General features: G+C 36.7%; 1 protein-coding gene across 45 annotated transcripts in view; it reads right to left on the minus strand.

Moving 5' to 3' along the window:
• Slmap (sarcolemma associated protein) overlaps positions 1 to 23,142 on the minus strand; it is a 144,711-nt gene that overhangs the window by 17,941 nt on the left and 103,628 nt on the right. For 27 of the 45 annotated variants that reach the window (XM_087182311.1, XM_087182283.1, XM_013065358.3 and 24 more), the window contains 4 exons: positions 21,524 to 21,583; positions 15,874 to 15,954; positions 15,558 to 15,617; positions 1,060 to 1,182 (listed from right to left, as the gene is read on the minus strand). In XM_087182311.1, coding sequence (XP_087038437.1) covers positions 1,060 to 1,182; positions 15,558 to 15,617; positions 15,874 to 15,954; positions 21,524 to 21,583 — 324 coding nt within the window. Of the gene's footprint in view, positions 1 to 1,059; positions 1,183 to 15,557; positions 15,618 to 15,873; positions 15,955 to 21,471; positions 21,584 to 23,142 lie in introns of those variants that run through there. The other 18 variants (XM_087182314.1, XM_087182315.1, XM_087182309.1 and 15 more) reach the window with 5 other exon arrangements.

Here is a 23,142-nt window from a genome sequence, read left to right on the forward strand (position 1 = left end):
TTACATTTTCATTCTTCAGTTTTTCAAGATACGAACTTCTTCAAGAAGCAGGAAAGGAAGGAAGTAGTAACAAGAAGTTCCAACATTGCTTCCTGGGATATGAATTTTCTTCTGGCCAGGAAGGCCATCCTTTTTTTTTTTTTCTTCAGGAAGGCCACCTTAGAGAACATGAGAATGACTCCACAGGTCATTCACTTTCTTATTTTTATTTACTTATTTTTGGTACCGGGGATCTAACTCAGGACCTTGTGCATGTGAGGCAGGCACAGCACCACTGAGCTAAATCCCCAGCCCCACTTTCTTATTTTAAGACTTGCCAAGGCACCAATTAACTGCAAAAAGGTAATTACTGTGAATGATATGGAAGGATCATGGCACAGACTCTACTGGCTTATGACACTACAGATAACTGAGTTACTAACAAAGAAGATTCTATACTTTAACCTTGCATAGTTCCTCTAATTCATTGATGAACGTTAAAAAAAAAATCACAGGGACTATAAGTTTTACTTATACTGAGTAGTTAATGTTAGATGTAACTAAAACTTAGAGAAATTTATATTATTACTTTTCCTTTTGTTGCACAGATTGAGCATCTCAAATCTGAAAATCTGAAACAAGCTGAAATCCAAAACCTTTTGAGTACTGATAAAAAGCTTAAAAAGTTTCAGACCTTGGAGCATTCTTGATTTTTGGATTAGGGGTGCTCAACTGGCAAAGTCTATGCACATGTTCTAAAATCTGAGTCATTCTGGTACCAAGCATTTCAGATAAGGGATATTCAACCTATACTTAATTAATTTTTCATTTGTAGAGATCTTACTGATCTTCACATCAACACTGTAAAGGAGGTAGGGCAACCGTATCACTCCTCATTTTACTGATCTGAAAAGTAAGTTTAGAGAGATTAAGTCAATGTCCCAGGATCACACAGTTAATGCATCAAGGCTGGATGTGGAACATGATACTATGTCTTGTGACTCCAAGTTTGGGACCATGTAACTATATCATGTTGTCCCTACACATCCCCTAACGAGTTAAAATAATCTTGGATCTCACCTTGCAGTTCAAAGCATTTTTGTTTACTTGTTCTAGCTAGCTCCTGGGCTTCAATCAATTCCTTGCGAAGATGCTGAATTTCTTGTTTTGCCTCAATTTCTGACTGTGCACCCTGTGAGTCATCTGACAAAAAGATGTTTATTTTAAAAGCAAGAGTTAGTATCACACTATAATCTCTACAATTAAAGACTGACAATTTTTCAAGTTTAAACATGCAAAGTTAAAAACATAGCACAAATGAGTTAAATAAAACTTAGAAGCACATTACGGTAAGCATTTTTAGTCATTTTATCCTGCAGAAAGAACACAAAAACAATTATCAATAGATGTATGTGTGTGTAATCATGGTAATGGCACTACAAAATATGTACTTTTTGTTGTTGTTGTTGCTGTTGGTACTGGGGATCGAACTCTGGTCATTGAGCTTCCGCAGCAGGTGGCGAAACTACTGAGCTAAATCCCCAGCCCCCAAGATATGTACTTATTAAATTATATATTGCATTCATGTAGAGCTTAGGTAAGACTTGAAATTCAAAGAGATAGGTATAATGTTATTCATTGATTTTCAAAATTTTGATGTCAGAAAAACAGAGCTAAGAGTAATTTTTCACAACACAATTACAGTAGATCTTTGATGTTACATACATGTATTTCTATATTCATAGCTGATATCCTATTTTCCCTGGTAAGTTTTGATTCTAGGCTCATGTGTACTCTAGTCAACCAATCACTTCTTTCTTCAAAAGCCTTTTGGTCAGTGGCAGAGATGCTGTCATATCAGCTATAAACTTTCTCTGACAGCTCTATCAACACTATTTGTTGGCATCTGCAAAGATCCCATTTCTGGATTTGTAATCATGTAGGGGAATCCCCTTATGTTTAGGAGTACTTAAGAGAGAAGTGTCATGATGGCTACATTTTCCTTTCAAGTGGTATGACAAAAATATTATGTAAAAATCACGGAGTAGATATCTTCCTAGTTCTACATTGAAGTTTTCCCACCCTTCGCACTACTGAATAATCTTTTGTTGCAGGGTTTGCCCTATGCCTTGCAGAATGGTCAGTAATTTCCCTGATCTCTACTTACTAAATGCCAGTAGACTTCTTTGAGATATAACAAACAAAAATGACTCCAGATAGTGCTAAGTGCTTCCTGGGGGGTAAAAACTCCCAAGTTGAGGACAACTGCTCTATGTTAATCACTTGATAACTATGAAAAAACCCTACATATAGGTTCTTTCCCACAGAACCACTGGCTAGTAATTCTGAATGTACTTCCTATGTATTCTAAAAATGATCAAATAAATATATTATAGATAAAGGGATCCAGTTCTCTCACCTATGAAGAAGAGAGTTATAGACATGGCAATAAGGAAAACAGAATTAACTAGAGTATGAATTCTAATAGATTTGAATATATAGAAAAACATAGATGTAAAAAATACAGATTTATGTGAGACTATGCATATATACACACACATACCTATGGGTATAAACATCCATCCATTCATTCCTTTGTTTTACATTCCTTCCTTCTTTGCTCGCTTTTCCCCCCTCTCCCTGCCTTTCTTACCCTAGCCTCTTTCTGTTTTTTCCAGTGCTAGAGATCAATCCCAGGGTTTTATTTACACTACCACTGAGCTATATCCCCAGCCCCACACATCTACTTCTTAAGTCTGTGCACCGAGTGAACTTTGAAGTAATGACACCCCAGGAGCAATGAGAACACTAAACAGACTGGTTTCTAAATGCCATTTTGCACCAGAAGGCACTAAAGTTCTTTAGAAAAATAGCTGACTTCAGGGCTAAAGCAGGAAAATTTAAGTGTACCAGTAAACTTTTGTTACTTTTGGCAGTACTGGGGATTGAACCCCGGGCCTTGAACACACTAGGCAAGTGCTCTTTCACTGAACTTCATCCCCAGTCCTTTAAAAATTTTTGAGACAAGACCTGGCTAGGGCGGGGATGTAACTCAGTGGCGCCATGGCTGTCTGGTGAGCACAAGGTCCTGAGTTTGATCCTGGTACGGGTCAGGCTGTGGGGAGACTTAGCTAAGTTCCCCAGGCTGGCCTGGAACTTGTGATCTTCCTACCTCAGTTTTCCAAGCAGCTAGGATTACAAGCGTGTGCCACAACGACTGACTCCAGAAAGGTTTTTGTGCTGTTGGAAAAAGGGCTCAAAGAATGTATCATGAAAAAGAGACTCAAGCATCTTCTTCTAATGATCAAACACGGGACAATTTGAGCATTAAAACAAATGGCAGTGACAGACTGTAACTCACTGAGTAGAATATAAATACAAGAATTCATACTGAAATAAATTAATGAGAAGGCTTTTTAAAAAGAAAGCTAAGTTGGGCATGGTGGTGCACATCTCTGATCCCAGCACTTGAGAGGCAGAGGCAGGAGGATCACTGCAAGTTGGAAGCCAGCCTTGGCGACATAGTGAGTTCAAGGCCAGCCTAAACTGCATAGTGAGACCCTGTCTCAAAAAAATAAAAATAAACAAACAAAACAAAACAAACAAGTAAAAAAGAAAGCTAGGCACAAAAAAAAGCCAGCCAATAAATGTAGAAGGAATGACAGAATAATGAAATCACTACTTGACAACTAATATAATAATAATCTATCAGGAAAGAATCATCTGTGGATGCAAAGACTAAGTGGTTAAAAGTCTGAAGGGGTAACAGGGTATTTATATAGTCTTACACTGCCCCCCCATATGATACTTATACAAAAAGGAAAACAGTCACTTTACAGTGGAGAAACTTAAGAGACAACACCTGAATCAAACAATCAAATATCCCAGTAACAGAAAAATTCAATATCAGGTGCCCACTGATATACCTAATATGTCTGTTACATTACTGTAAAAAATGTATAGCTTGAGGGCTGCGGATTTAGCTCAGTGGTTTAGCTGCCTGCTTTGCAAGCGCAAGGACCCGAGTTTGATTCCCGGTACCAAAAAAAAAAAATGTATAGCTTGAATCCAATCATGAGAATCTAATCATATTAGAACTAAAGGACATTTTAATTATCCTGGGCTCTTCAAAAATGTTAATATCATGAAAGAAAGAAAGACTGAGGAAAAGTTCCAGTCTAAAAGAGACAAAAGAGAACAAAAGAGACATGACAATTGAGTACAATCCATGATTCAAGACTATCTTTTGTTATAAAGGATGTTATTGGGACAGCTGACAAAATGTGAATAAGGTATACAGATTTGAGAACAGTAATATAGCAATGTTAACGTCTTTGAGAAGGTTATGGTAGTTGCATAACAGAATCAGGAAATATGCACTGAAGTATTTAGGAGTAAAGGTTACTATGTCTGTAACTGACTCAATGTTCAGGGAGAGAACAGAGGAGGGGGGGAAAGGAGAGGAGTAAACATTGGAATTCTTTTTTTTGGTACCGGGGATCGAACTTGGGACCTTGCACTTGCAAGGCAGGTGGCAGAACCAGAGCTAAATCCCTCCCCCATTAGTAAACATTAATAATTGGGGGAATGTTAACAGCAAATGGAAATGATATATTAATATTTAGAGAATCAGAACAAAGAGTATATGGAATTCTTTATTTTTAAAAAAATTATTATTATTTTGGATTTTTGATACAGTGTGTCACTAGTGTTCTATATAGTTCTATGTAGTTCAGACTGGCCTTGAACTCACTAGGTAGCCTAGGCTAGCCTTGAACTCTTGGCAATCTTCCTGCCTCAAATGCTGGGATTACAGGCCTGTGTCACCACGCCTGGTTCTGTTCTATTCTTTTTTCTTTTTTTTCCCCTTTGGTACCAGGGATCGAACTCGGGTCCTTGTGCTTGTGAGCCAGGTGGCAGAACCACTGAGCTAAATCCCTGGTCCAAAGATTTTTAAGCTAAATTTGTTGTACTTTTGTCTTAAGTCTGCACTATATTTTTTTTGGTACCTGGATCGAGCACTGGTCCTTGCGCTTGTGAGGCAGGTGGCGGAACCACTGAGCTATCTATTCTTAAAACCTATGTAAGTCTGGAATTACGTGAAAATTTAAAAAAGACAAATTTTTCTATATGTATATAAATAAAGAAAATATGGCAAAATATTAACAATTATTGAGTCTAGGTAGTGGGAATATATGTGTTTTTTGTACTCAACTTTTCTCATGTTTGGATCCCCCAACTACTCCCAGTACTGTACTGGAGACTAAAGCCAGGACATCTGCACTGACCTACAGCCCTATAGCTCTAACCTTTTTTTTCCCCAGGTACCACAGATCGAACTCAGGACCTTGTACTTGCCAGGCAGGTGAGGCACCACTGAGCTATGTCCCCAGCCCTTTTTTTTTTTCATTTTTGAGACAGCATCTTTCCGTGTAATTCAGGACTATGGAGCCCACGATTGAACTTGTGGGAATTCTCCTGCCTCAGCTTCCAGAGTGCAGAGATTATAGGCATGTGTCATCACACCCAGCAAAAGTAAACAATTCTTGTTTGAACATTTCCCTTCATCAGTGATGCTGTCAAACAAAATTAATACAGTGTAATCCCAGAGCCTGGGAGGCTGAGAAAGGAGGATCACAAGTTTGAGGTTAGACTGAGCTACATAACAATTTTAAGGCTGGCTTAAAACAAAACCAAACACAGAACTTGCTTTTCAAATTAAAAAATAATGGAACAGATTTTCTGTTAAGTTATCATGTTACAAGAGACAACTGAATCACAACAATGACTTGTGCTAACACAGGGACCTAAACTATTTGCAAATTAGTTCTTTGTATCATACTGTAATGAAAAGGATCAGCATTTTAAACTGGAATTAGATGTCATGTATCAAATTATGCAAATATACAAACTCTATATAGTAAAATAGATACTGACCAATATTTAAAAATAAAGTTTGATGTAATAAATACAAATGATTACATTCAAACTAATCAAGTAGTGTGCACATCCACTTTCCAGAAAATCAAGTACCAATTTTTTACCAAAGACTAATGAATAATTCCTTTTGTGCTAAGGTGGATCAAAGATTCACTGTATTCCACATGGTTGTGTGGGGAAATGCATCATTAGCTTATTGTGGTTCAGGTCCACAGTGCCTCACTTTTGTCCCGCAAAGGGAGTTTTTGTATTGTCTATTCCCAACCTGGAGAAAAATCTAGTAACAAGTTAGTTTTTTTTTTTGAGACAGGGTCTCCCTATGTAGTTTATGCTGGCCTTGAACTCACTGTGTACCCTAGGCTGGCCCTGAACTTGTGGTGATCCCCTTGCCTCAGCCTCCCAAGCGCTGGGATTACAGGTGTGCCGGGCCAAGTTTGATAATGAGTACTACAGTGTTTAGATGAAGGTAAATGAGAGCCTTCCCGAGCCAAATCCATTTTATTTAAAGTACAAGTCAAATGAAGATAAATGTTATTTAGGAGTTATAATAGATGAAAAGAATAACTGAAAGTATTTTTGCTTTAACACAAATGGTGTATCTCTGGAGCTGCTTGGTGTACAGTAAGGACCAGGGCCAGCTTTCCTCAGGCTAAGGCTAAATCTTGCAAATTCAAAAGATGCACAAACCAACTAAATTAACCAGCCCTGGCACCCAGAGCACCTTCATAATACCATAAACTATTATGAGAGTAACTGGAGATGTAACTTGAAGTCTGACCTTTGCTCTAAACATAGTTGAGACACACTGAGCCATTTGGTAAAGGACCAAAACAACATTTTTCCCCCAAGACCTATTGTGTGGGTGCATGTCTGCTGAAGGCTCATCTAGCTATAACATGGTTCAACATATGTTACTGACTGACAGAAGTGATATAGCTGAGTTGGTGCAGTCTTTTCCCACTGCTATACCATAGTTCCAGGCTTGGCTTATAAGAGAAACCTTCACAATAGAGAAAGACACTGTTCCATCAGCAAGCACATGGGCATCCAAGTGAGCTAGTCCCAGGTGGTATCTAATTGCAAATTTAACTTCAGCAGCCAACACTTACTGTCATTCCCACTCTTGCCACTCCTTCAAATCAGGTAGGATTCTTCTTGTTAGCTGGATCTTTTGTTAGCTCTTTTGTCATTCCCATTGTTTTCTTTCTCTAGAAATTCCTACTGCTACTGCCATTCACTCTTATGCAGAGGATTCCCACACCTGCATACTGCCTTCCAAAGGACAATGTCTTATCTTTCATCACATCTGCCCCACAGGGCCTGTGTTTCAAGATACTTGTGTTCTTGGTACACTTCTACTCTAAACATTATTCCTGGGGCCGGGGATTTAGCTCAGTGGTTTGGCTGCCTGCTGTACAAGTGCAAGGACGTGAGTTCAATCCCCAGTACCAAAAAAACCCCAAAAACCTTAAACATTATTCCTATTTGTGTTTGTAGTATTTTTAAGAAATACATGGCTCCCTTTCCTTTCTTGGCATAGTCTCATTTATTTTCAACTACCTCCCTCAGGAATCCCATCCTGATCACTGTTCCACCCTAACTTGCTACATCTCTAGTCCTAGGGTGATCATATAAAACTGGGATATCTTTGAATGTGAGAGGGAATACTTTTTTTTTTTTTTTTGATACCGGGGATAGAACTCGGGTCCTTGCACTTGTGCAGCAGGTGGCGAAACCACTGAGCTAAATCCCCGGCCCTGTGAGGGAATACTTTTAATAATTATGCTAGAATGATGGCATAAATGGTTCCAGGCAAACCAGAACTTATGGTCACCCTTCCTGCTTAGCACATGACAAACTAAATCCATCACTGTCCCTACCGGGACATCGTTTCTTCCAGAAATAAATATTTCTGTTAATTATACTACCATCTTTTCAGTATCAAAAGCTGGAGTTATATATAACTTTTATTTCTTTCCCATATTTAGTTTCTCATGCTTATAGATTCTAGAGAAGATTATCAAGGGAGGGATGAAGGACAAGAAAAACAGGGCCTTAAATGAGATTTTATTCTTTTGCTTAAATTTCCAAGCAATAATCCTACTTCAAATTCTCAGTGACTACCTAAGACTCCTGTTGCCTTACCTGTGATCCCTACCTACTCTAGGTCACCAAATAAATCTCCCCCAAATATAGGTCCGATTACATCATTTCTTTGCTCAGACAGCCTCTGAATTCTGTCATCACAATCACTCAAAGCAATGAAATACTCAAACGATTATGTAAGCAAACTTTGTACTTGTGACAGCTAATCTGTACTGTCAATTTGATTAGATTGAGATACTCCTAGGAAATCAGTAAAGCACACTGAGTGTGTCAATGGGTATTTCTTGATATTCCTGGACCATGAGGACTCTAACTTCATCAGAGGATTGATGATGGTGTTATTGGGAGATGATGGAAACAGGAACAGGGCCTGGTGGAAAGACTGGACTATAGGCATGTGACCTAGGAGACCACGATCTGGTTCCCAGACCCTTTCTCTGACTCTCTCAGCCTCTCTGGTGCTTGGCTGCCATGATGCGAGCAGCTTTCCTCTGCTATACCCACAATGTTTCTGCCTCACCACAGGCCCAGAAGCAACAGAGCCAAGTGATCTTGGACTGAAATCTCCAAAACTGTGAGCCAAAATAGATCTTTCCTCCTACAGGTTGACTCTCTCAGGTATTTGGTCATGGGGACAAAAATCTAACATGCTTGTCAATCCCCGAACTCAATTCATATTATTTAACTAGTAGATTTTAATATTTCCTTTGTCTTAGAGGGTTATCTTAATCTTCATTTCTTATGGTTCCAATCCATTTAAAAATACTCTATATACATATTTAAATATAAATTATATAAATGTACAGACTATAAAAAATAAGGACTATAAAATAAATACAGTAGCTACAATATTATTATATTAAGAAATGCTAGGGCCAGGGATTTAGCTCAGTGGCACTGCACCTGCCTCTCAAGCACAAGGTCCTGAGTTCGATTTCTGGTACTAAAACAACAACAAAAAAGAAATGCTCAGAGCCAGGGGTGTAGGTCAGTAGTAGATAGCTTGCCTAGCATACATGAGGCCCTAATCTCTAATACCTCAAAAAAAATTCCTTAATACAGAGTATGCTGCCAGGCCTGGTAGTGCACACCTTTAATCCCAGCACTTGGAAGGCTGAGGCAGGAGGATTGCCATGAGTTCAAGGCTGACCTGAGCTACACAGCAAGACCATCCCTCAAAAAAAAAAAAACCCTCCCAAGAAAATAGTATGCAGTCAATATTGAAAATTTCCCGGTCCCAGTTTTCTTTCAGTTACATTGTTGGAATAAACATTCAAAGAAGGTTCACACATTACATTTAGTTGACACATCTCTTAAATCTTTTAATATATTATGGTTCCCTATCCCTTTTCCTTTTACAATTTATTTCCTGAAGAAACTGGGTCATGTGTCCTATAGCATTTTCCACATTCTGGATTTTCTGGTTGTTGCCCCATCACATCATTTAGAATATGTCCTTGGTTCTTGTATGTCCTGCAGTTTGGCACTTAAATCTATAATCTTCATCAGATTCAGTTTTGAGATAGGCTCTTGCTATGCTGCCCAGCTGACCTCGAACTTGTGATCTTTCTGCCTTAGCTTCCCAAGTAGTTGGGATTACAGGCATGTACCACTAATGCCCAGCAGGTTCAATTTTATTGTCACTGAATATGTCATATATGGTATGGCACACTTTCAGGGTCATCTCAAATGATCCCTCTTCCATGAAGCTCAAACTTTTTTTTCTCCATTCTCCCAAACAAACAGAAAGCCTTCCTTTGACTCCTGATGGGAACCATCAGGAATTAGCTTACTATCTAGACCTCTCTGTGTTGTAAGTTGGAGAGGGAGTTAAGTTTTTTTGTGGGGTCTTTAAGAACCACTCCAATACATCCACAGACATTATACTTCGAGAGGCAAATAAACTTAAGGTTTATTATCCTCACAGATCCTAGAGAGGGAGGTGTGGCACAATATGCAGGAGGTCACACGGGAAAAGCTCCTAGGCAGTGAGCTCACCCAAGCAGGTAGGTAGTTGAAAGTAAGGGCCCAGGGGCAACTGTTTTTTCTGGCAATAAGGGGGGGAGGTGGTACACAAGCAAAAGGGATGACAGGATTTCACTGAACATCACTGGCTCACAGATGGTGAGAGTAACATTAAGACAGTGGCTGGGTCCAGTCACAGTGGTGCACCTGGTTGCCCGGGCAGGGTGTTCACGGCCTGTTTGTGGGTATGTTGAAGTATCAGGGAAAAATTTACAGTACACCTTTTATCATCAATTTGACTAAAAATTCCTCAAATTCCGGGACTGTTTTATCAGATTTTAAAACACTAGAGTCCCCAGCACAGTTTCCTAAATAGAGCAAACTTGCATTAGACTCTGTTTGGGCCGAATTAAATTTATTTATAAATTTTTTTGGAGGAGATGATTTCAAGCATATAGAAACCTATGGTTTGATCTATTTTCTTTTTTTTTTTTGGTACTGGGAATTGAACCGAGGGCCTCGGGTTTGCCCAGGTAGGCACTGTGCCGCTAAGCTACATTCCCGGCTTTTTGTTGTTTTTTGAGACAGGGTCTCACTGTGTAGTTCAGGCTGATCTTGAACCCATTATGTAGCCTAGGCTGGCCTTGAACTTGCAGTGGTCCTCCTGCCTCAGCCTCCTGAGTGCTGGGGATTACAGGTATACACCACCATGCTTGGCTTGGTTTGACTTACTTTTATTTCTCTTTCAAAAGAGTCATAAATTGATTGAAATGATTAATATATCAAGAAAAAGGTACTAGTGCTATCATCAGTTTATTTATATCTCATGTGACTATCTAATCTACATTCTTTTCCTAATTCTAGATAACTAACATGAATAGTACATGATAATTCTCATTAAAGATTAGCTTTTGAAAAGGTAAAGAATAAATTTGAAAATAATGGCTCAGGAAATCAGCACAGAGTTTCAATGAGGAAAACAAATGGGTTACTTACATGTACTTTTTTTTTTTTTGGTGGTACTAGGGATTGAACCCAGAGCCTTTTCACTGAAATGTAGTCCTTTCTAAAGTTAATAGCAGAGTGCTGGTAGAATTATGGTACATTTCATACTTTCTACATTATTTTCTTATCAATAGTATAGGTTATAGGTTACTTATTTTTAAAAAATAAAGTAGCCTGAAGATCCTGAGTTCAATCCTCAGTACCAAAAAAAGAAGTAGCCTTATCGTGGTATAATTTGTAAAAAAAAATTAAAGTTAACACCAGAGTCTAATAATTTATACTCTTCCTCTAAGAGAAAATTCTGTCAGGCTACTAAAGGTTAATTATATAGATTACAAAGCATAATCAAGAATAACCTAAATATTTCTAATAAATATACCAGCGAATAAATCATTTCAAAGAATTTATAAGACATCTGCAATAGAAAAACATTAATTATCATTTGACATCACAATGATTATTTCTCAGAAACCCTTCTAAAATGTGCCTACTTCTACCAGGGTAATTTTTTTTTATATTCAATCACTGATTTAACGGTCTGTTGTTAAAATCAAACTGCAAAATCTTTCAAAAGGTGTAAAGATATTATTTCAAGCCATGCACACCTGTAATCCCAGTACTCTGGGAGGCTGAGGCAGGCGGATGTCAGTTCAAGCCCAGCCTAGGCAATTCAGCAACACCCTGTCTCAAAGTAAAAAAATTAAAGAAGGGCTGCGGACGTAGCTCAGTCCAAAAGCCTTGGGTTCAATCCCTACTACAAAACAAACAAAAAAACTACTTCATTAACAAAAGCTGGCAATCATATAGAAATGTACAGAAAGTAAAAAAAAAAGAAAGTGTACAGAAAGTTTTGAGGATTAAGTTACCTTAACTTAGCAATTACTAGCAGTATTTGTATACCCACTCTTCTTCCATATATGCCTGGCATTTTCCAGTCTCTTTCTCTTCTACTTCTTCCTCTTTCATTCCTTCTTCGTTGAGTCTGACTTCTCCAAGCTATATTGTGGTTATTTACTTTTTTTTTTGTTTTTTGAGACAGGGTCTCGCTATGTAGTCCAGGCTGGCCTCAAACTCGCAGTGATCCTCCTGCCTCAGCCTCCCAAGTGCTAGGATTACAGGTGTGTTCCACCATGCCCACATGTTGTAGTTATTTTTACAGATACTGTGCCTTCCTGTGATATGACACAGTTTCCGGACATCTGGATAAGTAACACGCATTATTTATTGGAGAGATTCATTACCAGTAACTGCTTTTCCTTGAAAGATAAAGTAGGATATATTTTATTTATTTATTTATTTATTTATTTATTTTTGGTACCAGGGATCGAACTCGGGTCCTTGCACTTGTGCAGCAGGTGGTGAAACCACTGAGCTAAATCCCCAGCCCTAAAGTAGGATATATTTTAAAACTCCATGATTTTATTCAATTAATGAAGAGTTACTCAAAATTCTTCCAGGAACAGATCTGCTTTTATCAGTCACCACCACCATCATCACATGTCTTCATTATGGTGGTTAACATGTTCCCATATCACGATAAGTGGTCATGCACACTGGATCATTTAATCCTCCATTTAAGAAGAGTATGGATCAGTAAGAGTACAGGAAACCATGATCAGATTAACCCTATGAAGTCAGTTTTCTCCTATCTAATCAATGAGGGAAAAACTCTGACGCACAGAGGGGTTAAGCAGTTTGCCCAAGAACATGTTACAAATAAATGTCCAAGCTGGGGCTGAACCTAGAGTTTTTTGACTTAGCTCTGTGGCTAGTGTTACTCTCCTGAAGTTCTTATGGTTTTATAATTTCAATATAAGAGGACTATTATTAATTCATCAAATATCTGAAATTTTATTTTATTTACTTGTTTTTTTAGAGACAGGGTCTTGCTATATTATCCAGGCTTGTCCTGAATTCCTGGGCTCAAGTGATTCCCCTGCCTCAGCCTCTTGAATAGCTGAGACTACAGGTGTGTGTCACTATGTCTAGCAAATATCTGAAAAATTTTTTTCCCACTGGGAATCGAACTCAGGACCTTACACTTGCAAGGCAGGCTCAGTGCTACTGAGCTAAATCCCCGGCCCTAAATATCTAAATTTTAATATCTGGTATTGTGGTAAGCAATGGAATTAAAATCATATCTAAAGCAGACTGAAAAGAATAAAAACCACAAAAGCAGAAATAATAGTTGAACACATTAATGCAATCATAAATGCTACTTAAAAATAATCTGAATGTGGCTGCTAAAAAGGATTTCCATAAGATTTCTGTAGTACAAGAGACTGTTAAGAACTACTACTTCAGGGGACCGGGGATTTAGCTCAGCGGTTCTGCCGCCTGCCTTGCAAGCATAAGGTCCTGAGTTCAATTCCCAGTACCAAAAAAAAAAAAGAACTACTACTTCAGTATTATGGAGTGTTCACTACTCATTTCCCTCCTTGTTTCCTTGTTTGCTATGTTCCCATAAAGGCCCATGCATTAATTTTTTTTTTTTTAGTTATCAGAAACAATATTTCAGTTGGGCATGGTGGTGCATACTTGTAATAACAGCACTTGGGAGGGCTAAGGCAGGACTGCTGCAAGTTCAGGGCCAGCATGAACTCTATACTGAAACTTGGTCTCAAAAAACCAAACCAAAACAAAGCAAAAAAGCCCAAAACAAAACACCAGAAACAATTTTTTTGGTACCAGGGATCAAACTCGGGACCTTGCACTTGCAAGGCAGGCGCTGGAACCACTGAGCTAAATCCCCAGCCCCCAGAAACAATATTTTATACAATAATGGTATTGTTTTTCTGAGAAGATGAGATTTCTAGACTATACAAACATTAACTTATATTTTTATCATGATGCTAGAAAAAAAGGCATGCATTATCAAACACTAAAAGTCCTCTAAGAAGAATCTGGATCAGTAAAAGTGCTGAAAAACCATGATCATACCTAAAGACAAATTGGCAGGTCAGGCGTGGTGGTGCACACCTGTAATCCAAGCACTCTGGAGGCTGGACAGCAGGATCACCACGAGTTTGAGGCCAGCCTGGGCTACACAGTGAGTTGAAGGTCAGCCTGAACTACATAGTGAGACCCTGTCTCAAAACAACAACATAAAACAAAGACAAATTGGCAATTGGTTGCTTAGGCCAGCAATCTTCAAGAACTCCCCTGATTGTGGAATTCAATCAAAAGTGGCTCCAGGAGCCATGTGGTTTTCAGTGTCCATGGAGAAAAGAGAAAGCCAAAATGTCCAGACTAAAGAATATTGGGAGAACTGCCAGGTCTGGTGGCACATGCCTGTAATTCCAGCACTCGGGAGGCTGAGGAAGGAGGATCGCCATGAATTCAAGGCCACCCTGGGCTACATAGTGAGACCCTGTCTCGAAAAATGAGATAAATGAGGAAATAAGAATGAGGAAGGAAAGAAGGAAGGAAGGAAGAAAAAGAAGAAAGAAAATCGATAATCTCTCGATAATCTCTCCGTATCAACATCACTGTACAACTAGGTGAGCAGCAAGCAAGGTCAAGTGGGATAAAACCAAGGCCTCCTTCCCTCAAAGGGCAGAGTCTGGAACATGATATCCCAAAATAGCCAAGCCAGAACAAAAGGCACAGCTACAAAAAGAAACTTCCACAGGCTCCTACTGCTCTGATCCCAGACAGCTTTCTGGTGTTGCTCTACTCTACCAACACGTTTAACCCACTAGTCTGAACTTATACATGAACTTTTCTTGTGTATCACAGGCAATGTAAAATAAATTCTGACAAGCACAGGTTTATCAATAAGCTTCCCCAAGGCACTTTCATAAATATTGATTTATTTCCCACCTATTTCATTCTAAATAAATATCAAGAAATAAATGTACTTCCTTTTTAGAGGTTAAGACAAATAAGTGCATTACAGGCACTGCTTATTTTTGCCATAACTACAATTTTTCAGCCCCAAATTTCTTGACGAATGCCCTAAAAACTGAAATATTTTTTGGAGGATGAAGAGAATCAGAAAATTAGGAAATTTACAACCACTAGCATATGCTAACAGCAAACTGGTGATTCCAGAAAGTTGATTTTCATCTTATCCTAATTATGTTCAAAGTTCCCATCTGAGACACAAGGTTAAAAAACCAGCTTCATAGCCTGTAACACTTTGCTCTTCAGAATTTGTCTTTTGAAGAGAAAAAAGCTTTAATTAGAAAGTATTAGAAAATAAAAAAGAAAAGTATTAGAAGTAAGTACTAAAGACTTTAGTTTGAGGAGCTAACAAAGATCAGACCAGCCCTTAACAAAGGAGAGTAAGAAAAAGAAGAAACGACTCCAGCTTAAGCAGCTGGAGGGGCGCACTCTGATGAAAGGAGTCAGATTAGCTCCACTCTTTATGGTCCTGATCCAAATTATTCTAGAATTTAAATATTTTTGAAGCATTGAGAACCAACACTAACATTTAAAATTTTATTTCTTACACTTTATCTTAACTAAAATTTACAATTCACACAATACATGGAACAGATTTTGTGTTAAAGTATGACTGATGACTTGGTTTAAAATGTCATAAAAACATGTTACTGTACCTTTTAATAGGGACACTTTAGCTAGAGGTTCATTTAGGTCTTGCTCATCCATCTGGGCGTCTGCCAAGGGTGAGGGGGAAAATAATACAAACAGTAGTTAGATCTATCAGCAATCTATTATTATCAAAATAAGTAACTAGAATTTATACAGCTACTGGATAGTTGAAAGTAGTTTTAACAAATCATCCACGATTCAAGGGATTTGATAAGTGAAAGCACTGTCTACACACAAACACTAAAATCTCCATTCACATTAATCTATTACCTAACCTGCCAATAATATCTACAGATTTGAAGGTATGAGGTTAAAACTCACCTGTAGTGTCGTCACTGCTTTTTTCCTTGCTTGGACTCAGAGTATCTGATAAGTCAGATTCCTTTGCTCTTGCTTGGTTTTCTACCAACAACAACAACAACAAAGTAAAAATCTCTTTTTTAATTAAATACCTTATATCAAGAAAACTACTTCAGGCTATGAATGCTAAAAATCTAATGCTATTCAAAGTACTTTTAAAATTAACTGAGATCACCGAATCTCTTATTTTGTCACCATCCCAGTCCAAAATGGAATGTTGGTTATTACATGTAGCTCATATTAAATTATAATGTAGATTATGTCTGCTATGCAGAGGGCTGGGGCTTTTGTTCAAGGCTGTCCATCTGCCAACTGGAAACAAAAATAAAGCGAGCATTGCTAAAGTATTCAGAGAACTGCAACAAATATAGCAAAATTCTCAGGACAATGTGGACATTATATGAAGAGGATGAAAGGAAAAAAGACTACCTTAGATAAAAACACTAGCCAGATGGTTGCCTTAGTAATATTTATACTCTTATAATAAAATTCTTTTTTTAAAAAAACCACAATTATTTGTTATAAATGTACCATTTATAATAAGAAAAATAGCCTAATCAAACATATCTAAATTGCAGTGAGAAAAATCTCGTTAAATGTTTTGAATTATTTGCAAGATATTTTGCCAGATCCGATGAAGACATTTTAGGCCTAATTTCAACTAACTGCTCTCTCAAAAATTCTAACTATAGGCCAAAAATTTATTAAGGCAATCAATCGGGCCACAGAGATCTTTATTTGTAATGGCGTATCTGTGTAAACTATGGCATCCTTTTTTTTTTTTTTTTAACTATGGCATTCTTTAGGAGTGCATTATAGAGATTTCTCTGACCAAAATCCTACAGCATCTCGATTTTCCACAAGGCTTCAGCCACAATTTTCATGGCAGAATTTAGTCATAATCTAGACCTTGCATTAATTTCCACAGGAGCTCTGCTTTAGTCATGTGAGCTTTATAGGGCTATGGCATATCAGCTCATTATGGCCTGCAATTCTTTGCTTGAGTCTATAGTTCTCTAACCTCAAAAGCCATTCATTCTTCTTGGACTACTGTAAGATGTAGTTTAAGGTTCTTTATTTCTACAGAAGTCTTCATTTCTCAGTATTCTGCTCCTTTTTATTATATTTTTTTGTGTTTTTGTAATTAATCACATTCTATTTTATATCATTCTCTGTGGGTATATAAGCATCTTATTTCCTGTTGTACTGTTTGTGGCAATATGTATCAAAATTTAAAATGTTCAAACTCTCTTTTAGTGCTTTTTTGAAGGAAATAACAGACCACACCTGATATATGTAAGGGTGCTCATTGTAGTATTGTTCATTATGGGGAAATGAAATGTGTGTATTATGGAATGGAAAATATTCAACATATACTTACTATTATTATTAGGTAAAAATTAAGTGAGAGACCAGTATGTATAATATAACCCCACATAGATTTAAAAATAGTGGTGCCTCTGTTCATAAATGTTGTTTGTAAACAATTTGGTTCACAAACAGAAATGTTTGGTAAAATTTTGTTTTTGTTTGTAAAGTCTGCATAGGGCACCAAACACGACTGCGGCCATTTTTCCTACACAACACAAATGTGTCCATCTTTTCCAAAATCGTAGAATAAATTAAGTTTGTGAACCAAAGTACTACTGTATATATTTAGCTATGAATTTTAATTGATTATGTATTTGTCAAGGTCTGGAGGGATCTACAAAGATATCAAGGCTATTTCTGGAGGGGCTTAATGGTAGACATTAGCTTCACATAGTCATACATTGTTTGAAAATTCTATTTCTTTTTCTTTCTTTCTTTCTTTTCTTTCTTTTTTTTTTTTGGTACTGGGGATCCAACTCAGGACCTTGCACTTGCAAGCAGGCAGCGGAACCACTGAGCTAAATCCCCGGCCCTGTTTGAAAATTCTGTAGTAAATATGTTGTTCCATAATCAACTAAATTAAGAGATATTTTCCACCAGCATGGTGAAGTATGCCTGTAATCTCAGCTACTGGGAAGGGTGAGGCAAGAGGATCACAAGTTTGAGGCTAGCCTCGGTAATTCAAGGAGACTTTGTCCCAAAATAAAAAACAAAAAGCTGGGGATGTAGGTCAGTGGTAAATGGCTTGGCTATCATGTACAAGACCCTGGGTTCAATCAATTCCTAGTAAGAAAAGAGAAAGAGAAGGGAAGAGGAAAAAGAAGACATATTTTCTAGTTCGAAAGAAATTAGAAATACATCCAAAGCCATTATTACTGTCAAAATATTTAAGACAATATTAAAATAAAACTTGTTATGGTTATTCACACTTCTAGAATTTGTGATTTAATGTGTGAAATGGGTGATGAATTGCAAGAAATCTTTTGCTTCTTTGTTCACTGCCATTTGTAGTCAAAAGTTAACTGCTGAGCAACGGGGAGCTCAGATTAGAAGTGAAGTCACCGACTACAGAGACCCATGGGAATCTAATCTGTGACCTCTGGTGCATTCATAGTGTGCTATAATCAGACATTTCTGAATGCTGTAGTTTTGATCACAAAATTACGCTGTCAAACAAAACTGGCTAATATACTTAATCTCTATATATGGAAACCACTCTGGACTGCCTTAAAGATAGAGCACCAAATATTCCATCAAGATCTTACTAAAATGTAAACTCCATGAAAGCAGGGTTTTTTGTCTGTTTCATTAACTGCTATATTCCTAGTGAATAGAACAGTGCTAAACAAAGCAAGTTTTTAGCAAATCAATTCATAGTTCATTATTGTTGTGGCCAGATACTTGTACACAACAAATGGTACAGTATCTACTTATTTTCAAATATCTATCCATATGGAAGCAGCATATAGCTTTCCAATATTAAAATCATTACTGATTTTTAGTTCCATACTTAATCATTAAGACACATACCAACAAACAGTACATAGAAAAAAAATGGAAGAAAAGCTACTAATGTCAATAACAACACTGCTACCAAGAGGGGAAGCCCAAAACAAAGTGATTACTTCACTGTTGATATAGACCTAACTATGGATGGTCGAAACAACTATACTGGCTGTGTTTCATTTCCTATACACTGAAACCATTATTGGGAAAGAAAGCAAAGATAAAGATCAAGAAGGAGGAAAATTAACATTTATTGGACATGAGAATGGTGCTTCTTGCTTTATAAGCACCATCTTTTTAAATTCCCACAATAATCCTGTATATTAAATCTCATTTTAGAAATGAGGCAAAAGAGCTAAAGTGAGTTGCCTGAACACATAGCTAGTGGTAGAATCATTTACTTGTATTCCCAATTCCAAAGCTACTATAAACACATGACGGTAAGTTGAGATAGGCCTTAAACAGAAAGCATACGTAACATAACATGTTGCATCAGGTGAAATGTGGAAACACTAAGAATGATAACAGCTGGTAACTGTCAATTTCTAGCAACTTATATTTTCAATCCAAAAAAGAAAATTCCATTAAAAAAATCAATGAAAGAAATTTTTTTTTTTTTTTGAGACAGGGTCTCACTACATAGTTCAGGCAGGCCTTGAACTCACTATGTAGCCCAGGCTGGCCTCAAACTCTTGGCAATACTCATGCCTCAGCCTCCCAAGTGTTGAGATTACAGGTGTGGGCCACCATGCCTGGCACAATTGGGTTTATTTATTTATTTAATTTTATTTTTTTTGGTACCAGGGATTGAACTCGGGACCTTATGCTTGTGAGGCAGGCGCTGGAACCACTGAGCTAAATCCCTGGCCCCCAATTTGTTTTAAAAGGAGAAAATTTAGCCAAATTTGAAAGAAAATAAGCAGGATTCCATGCCTGTAATCCTAGGACACAGCAGGCTCTCAAGTTTAAGGCTTGCCTGGACAACACATAAGACTATCTCAAACATTAAAAAAAAAAATTAATTACAAAGCCTAATTAAAAACATTTAAAATTTAACAATTTTGCTATCTAGTTTAGTATAAGGACTATAGCATTGTGATAAATGCTAATAAAGTATTGACTACCAATACAGAAATGCTAAGTGTACAAAATTTATATTTGTATTATTATTCCTAAAGGGTGAATTCTGCTTACTTGTGTGGACTTATCGGCCATAATTTATTTAATAAATGCCTTTCTAATGGAACACTTAGGCTTTCCTATTTTAAAATATTCAAACAAACATATTCTTCCTTGCATATTCTTCCAATTTGTTCCTTAATCCCAGAAGTGGAATTGCTGGATCAAAAATCATGTTCCTGAAAACTTTCAATACAGATATTTTATAGCCAGGTTTAAGAAGAAACTCAGTAATACTGCATAAATCTTTCTTTTTTTTGTTTGTATACTGCAAAAATCTTTTTCAATAATGATACTACATATTTTCAAGCAAATATATATATATATATATATGGGGTTTTTTTGGTACTGGGGATCACTCAGGACCTTGTGCTTGAGAGGCAGGCGTCTGCAACACTGAGCTAAATCCCCAGCCCCCAAGCAAATATATTCTAATTCAAAGTGCACTGAATAGAAAAGTATCAGATATTCTGAAGAGGCACAGGGTTGCCCCCTCAAGGCTTTATTTCCATGTCAAAGTGCTGGATAGTCAACCAACTAATCTGAATAGGTGTTTAGGTGGTGAAGTAAAAGCTATTTTAAAGTCTGTTCTCATCTCACTTTAATAAGATGAAATAAATTGTCATATGTACTAAAAATAGTTCACTGTTCTGAAACTCAATGCCTGTTTGCCAGAACAATATTAGTGATGCATACTCTATGCATTCTTTCCCCAAATATGGCATCTACCATGCACAAAATTCAGAATAGAAGCCACCAGACATCTGAAATAACATCATCATTTTAAATATTTTAAAAAGTCAAATGAATCCAGTTAACAAAACATAATGTACTAAAATTAGCATTCCAAACAACGTTTATTGTTTTTACTGAAAAAAAGGACTGTGAATTTAGTTTTAAATTTTACACTCGCAAAGTCTGATGAAAGTTCTGCTATTGCAATAAGCATATCCCATCAGACTTATCTGCCTAATTTCCCTATACATAAAAGTGACTTGATGATCTGATGCTTTAAAAGTTAGTTTTCTAAGTTTCTAACTGTATCTGAAAGAATTAACAAAATAAATTACTTTGGGCAATTACTGATAAATGTAAGATTCTACACTGACTAAAACATCACTTTTGTTGAATCAAACTGAGATGTCAAAAATTAAGGAAATATTAAGTATAAGGAATTTTAAAGGTACCATAACCTCAAAAATTAAACTGCAAGCATTTTTTCTCTATCATAAAAGATTTACATTGCATTTGATTAAACAAGATCAAAGCTGAAAATAACATTTGAAGTGATACAGAAAGATCACAAAAAATTTTAATTCCTAAAGACACCTGTAACAAGTATTAATTTTCAAAAAACCACACATATATATGCTAACTTTAAAAGATACTTTAAAAACAGAAATCCAACTATTTTATATTATCTGATATTGTACTTAGATTGCTATTTCAGACTATAAGAAATAAACTGCTAGTTCAAATATGACCTTGAAAATTTACACTAACCTTCATTATCCAAAAGAGCTGTCAAAAATCATACAAATACCAGAAAACAAACCTTTTGAAAGCTTTGTTTCTTCTACCACTTTGGTTAGATGCCCCTCCACGATCAGCTTCTCTGCCAAAGAAAATAAATGTTACTATTCAAGCCCAAACAGAGCTGCATTTCCCAGAGCAGGGCCGTGTAACACATTCCATGACCAAATTTAAAGATGATAACATTACTCCTATGACCAAGCTTGAACAAAAACTTCAACTTGAAAGGGGAACTAAGAGAACTCAAACTACGATGGAGTAATCAGATCAATGCAGAAAACTGGACTTAGGGAGACAATTTGCCTTTTATTTTCATTAGATTTCACTTTATTTAAAAAGTCTAGAACTTTTTGTAAAGAATTGAAAAGAAACAAACACTAACCCTTTTAAAATCAAGGATATTAAGTAGAAATAAAGGAATTCTGACAAGGTGCTTCATTTAAACTAGAAGTAAAAATTATGTTGTACAGACAGTTTACTTTGCCCTGCTGATTTAATTCAGTAGCGATGTCTATAGGACATATTTCAGGATAATGATTAATTTTAGAAGAGCTAATTATTTAAAAAATTTAAAATGTTCTTTTATGGATGATTCTCTGTAAATGTACACCTTCTTTATAATTTATCTTAAGTCATATTTTCATATTCTACATTTCACTGAGGAGATGTGTCTAATTTGAATATTCCCTTCTTTAATCCTGTATGCTAGTTGGTCTCTTTCAATTGACTCCTTTGCTGTATGTGAAATAACTTCTATTCTTTTACTCTTTAAGCAGCTCAATTTGGTCAGCATCTACCACACACCCACTGAAACTACTCGAAGATCATTACAATTATTTATTTGCCAAAGCCCACAGTCCTTTTCATAATTTTCATTTCTCACAGACTGCCTGTCCCTGTCTTTTTTTTTTTGGTACCAGGGATCAAACTCGGGCCCTTGTGCTTGCACAGCAGGTGACGAAACCACTGAGCTAAATCCCTGTCCCTGTCCCTGTTTTCTTAAAAACAAAGGTCAGGGCCAGGGATTTAGCTCAGTGGTTCCTCACAAGGACCCGAGTTTGATCCCCGGTACCAAAAAAACCCCCAAAAAACAAAAAACAAAAAAAAACAAAGATGAAAGGAACAGATTTAGATAATTTTAAAAGGCATTAGTTTTACAAGATGTAGAATGTAAGTTGTCCTACCTGTCCTGTCTTACTCCACTCCATTCCTGAAACTCACTTCCTATAAGCAACAACTTTTAACTTTTAGCCATTATTTCTGTTATTTACATTTGTATTTCTAAATAGCATATTGATTTAACTTTTCCATTTTAGACCTTTAGACTTTTCCATTTTTGACAATCTTATACATTATTAAGCCCTCATATTCCACTATCATTCTTATAAGTTACATTTTGCCAACCTAAAAATCAGTATTTTTATGGACTAATTTAACTCTACATTTGAATCAAATCATATATATATTTTCTTTTTTACATAATATTTAGTAATTTTGGAATTTATAGCGTCATGTTTAGTCTTATTAATTTTTATATATCTAGCTCAAACACAATACAAGTTCTCACAGAACCATAAAACTCATGACACTGTCAAACATAATAAGGATAATTAACCTATCACATTATACATCTCCACCCCT

This window comes from Heterocephalus glaber, unplaced genomic scaffold, assembly GCF_053883595.1.
Source record: "Heterocephalus glaber isolate CG9 unplaced genomic scaffold, H.glaber_assembly_v1.0 deba00001472, whole genome shotgun sequence".
NCBI lineage: Eukaryota > Metazoa > Chordata > Mammalia > Rodentia > Bathyergidae > Heterocephalus > Heterocephalus glaber.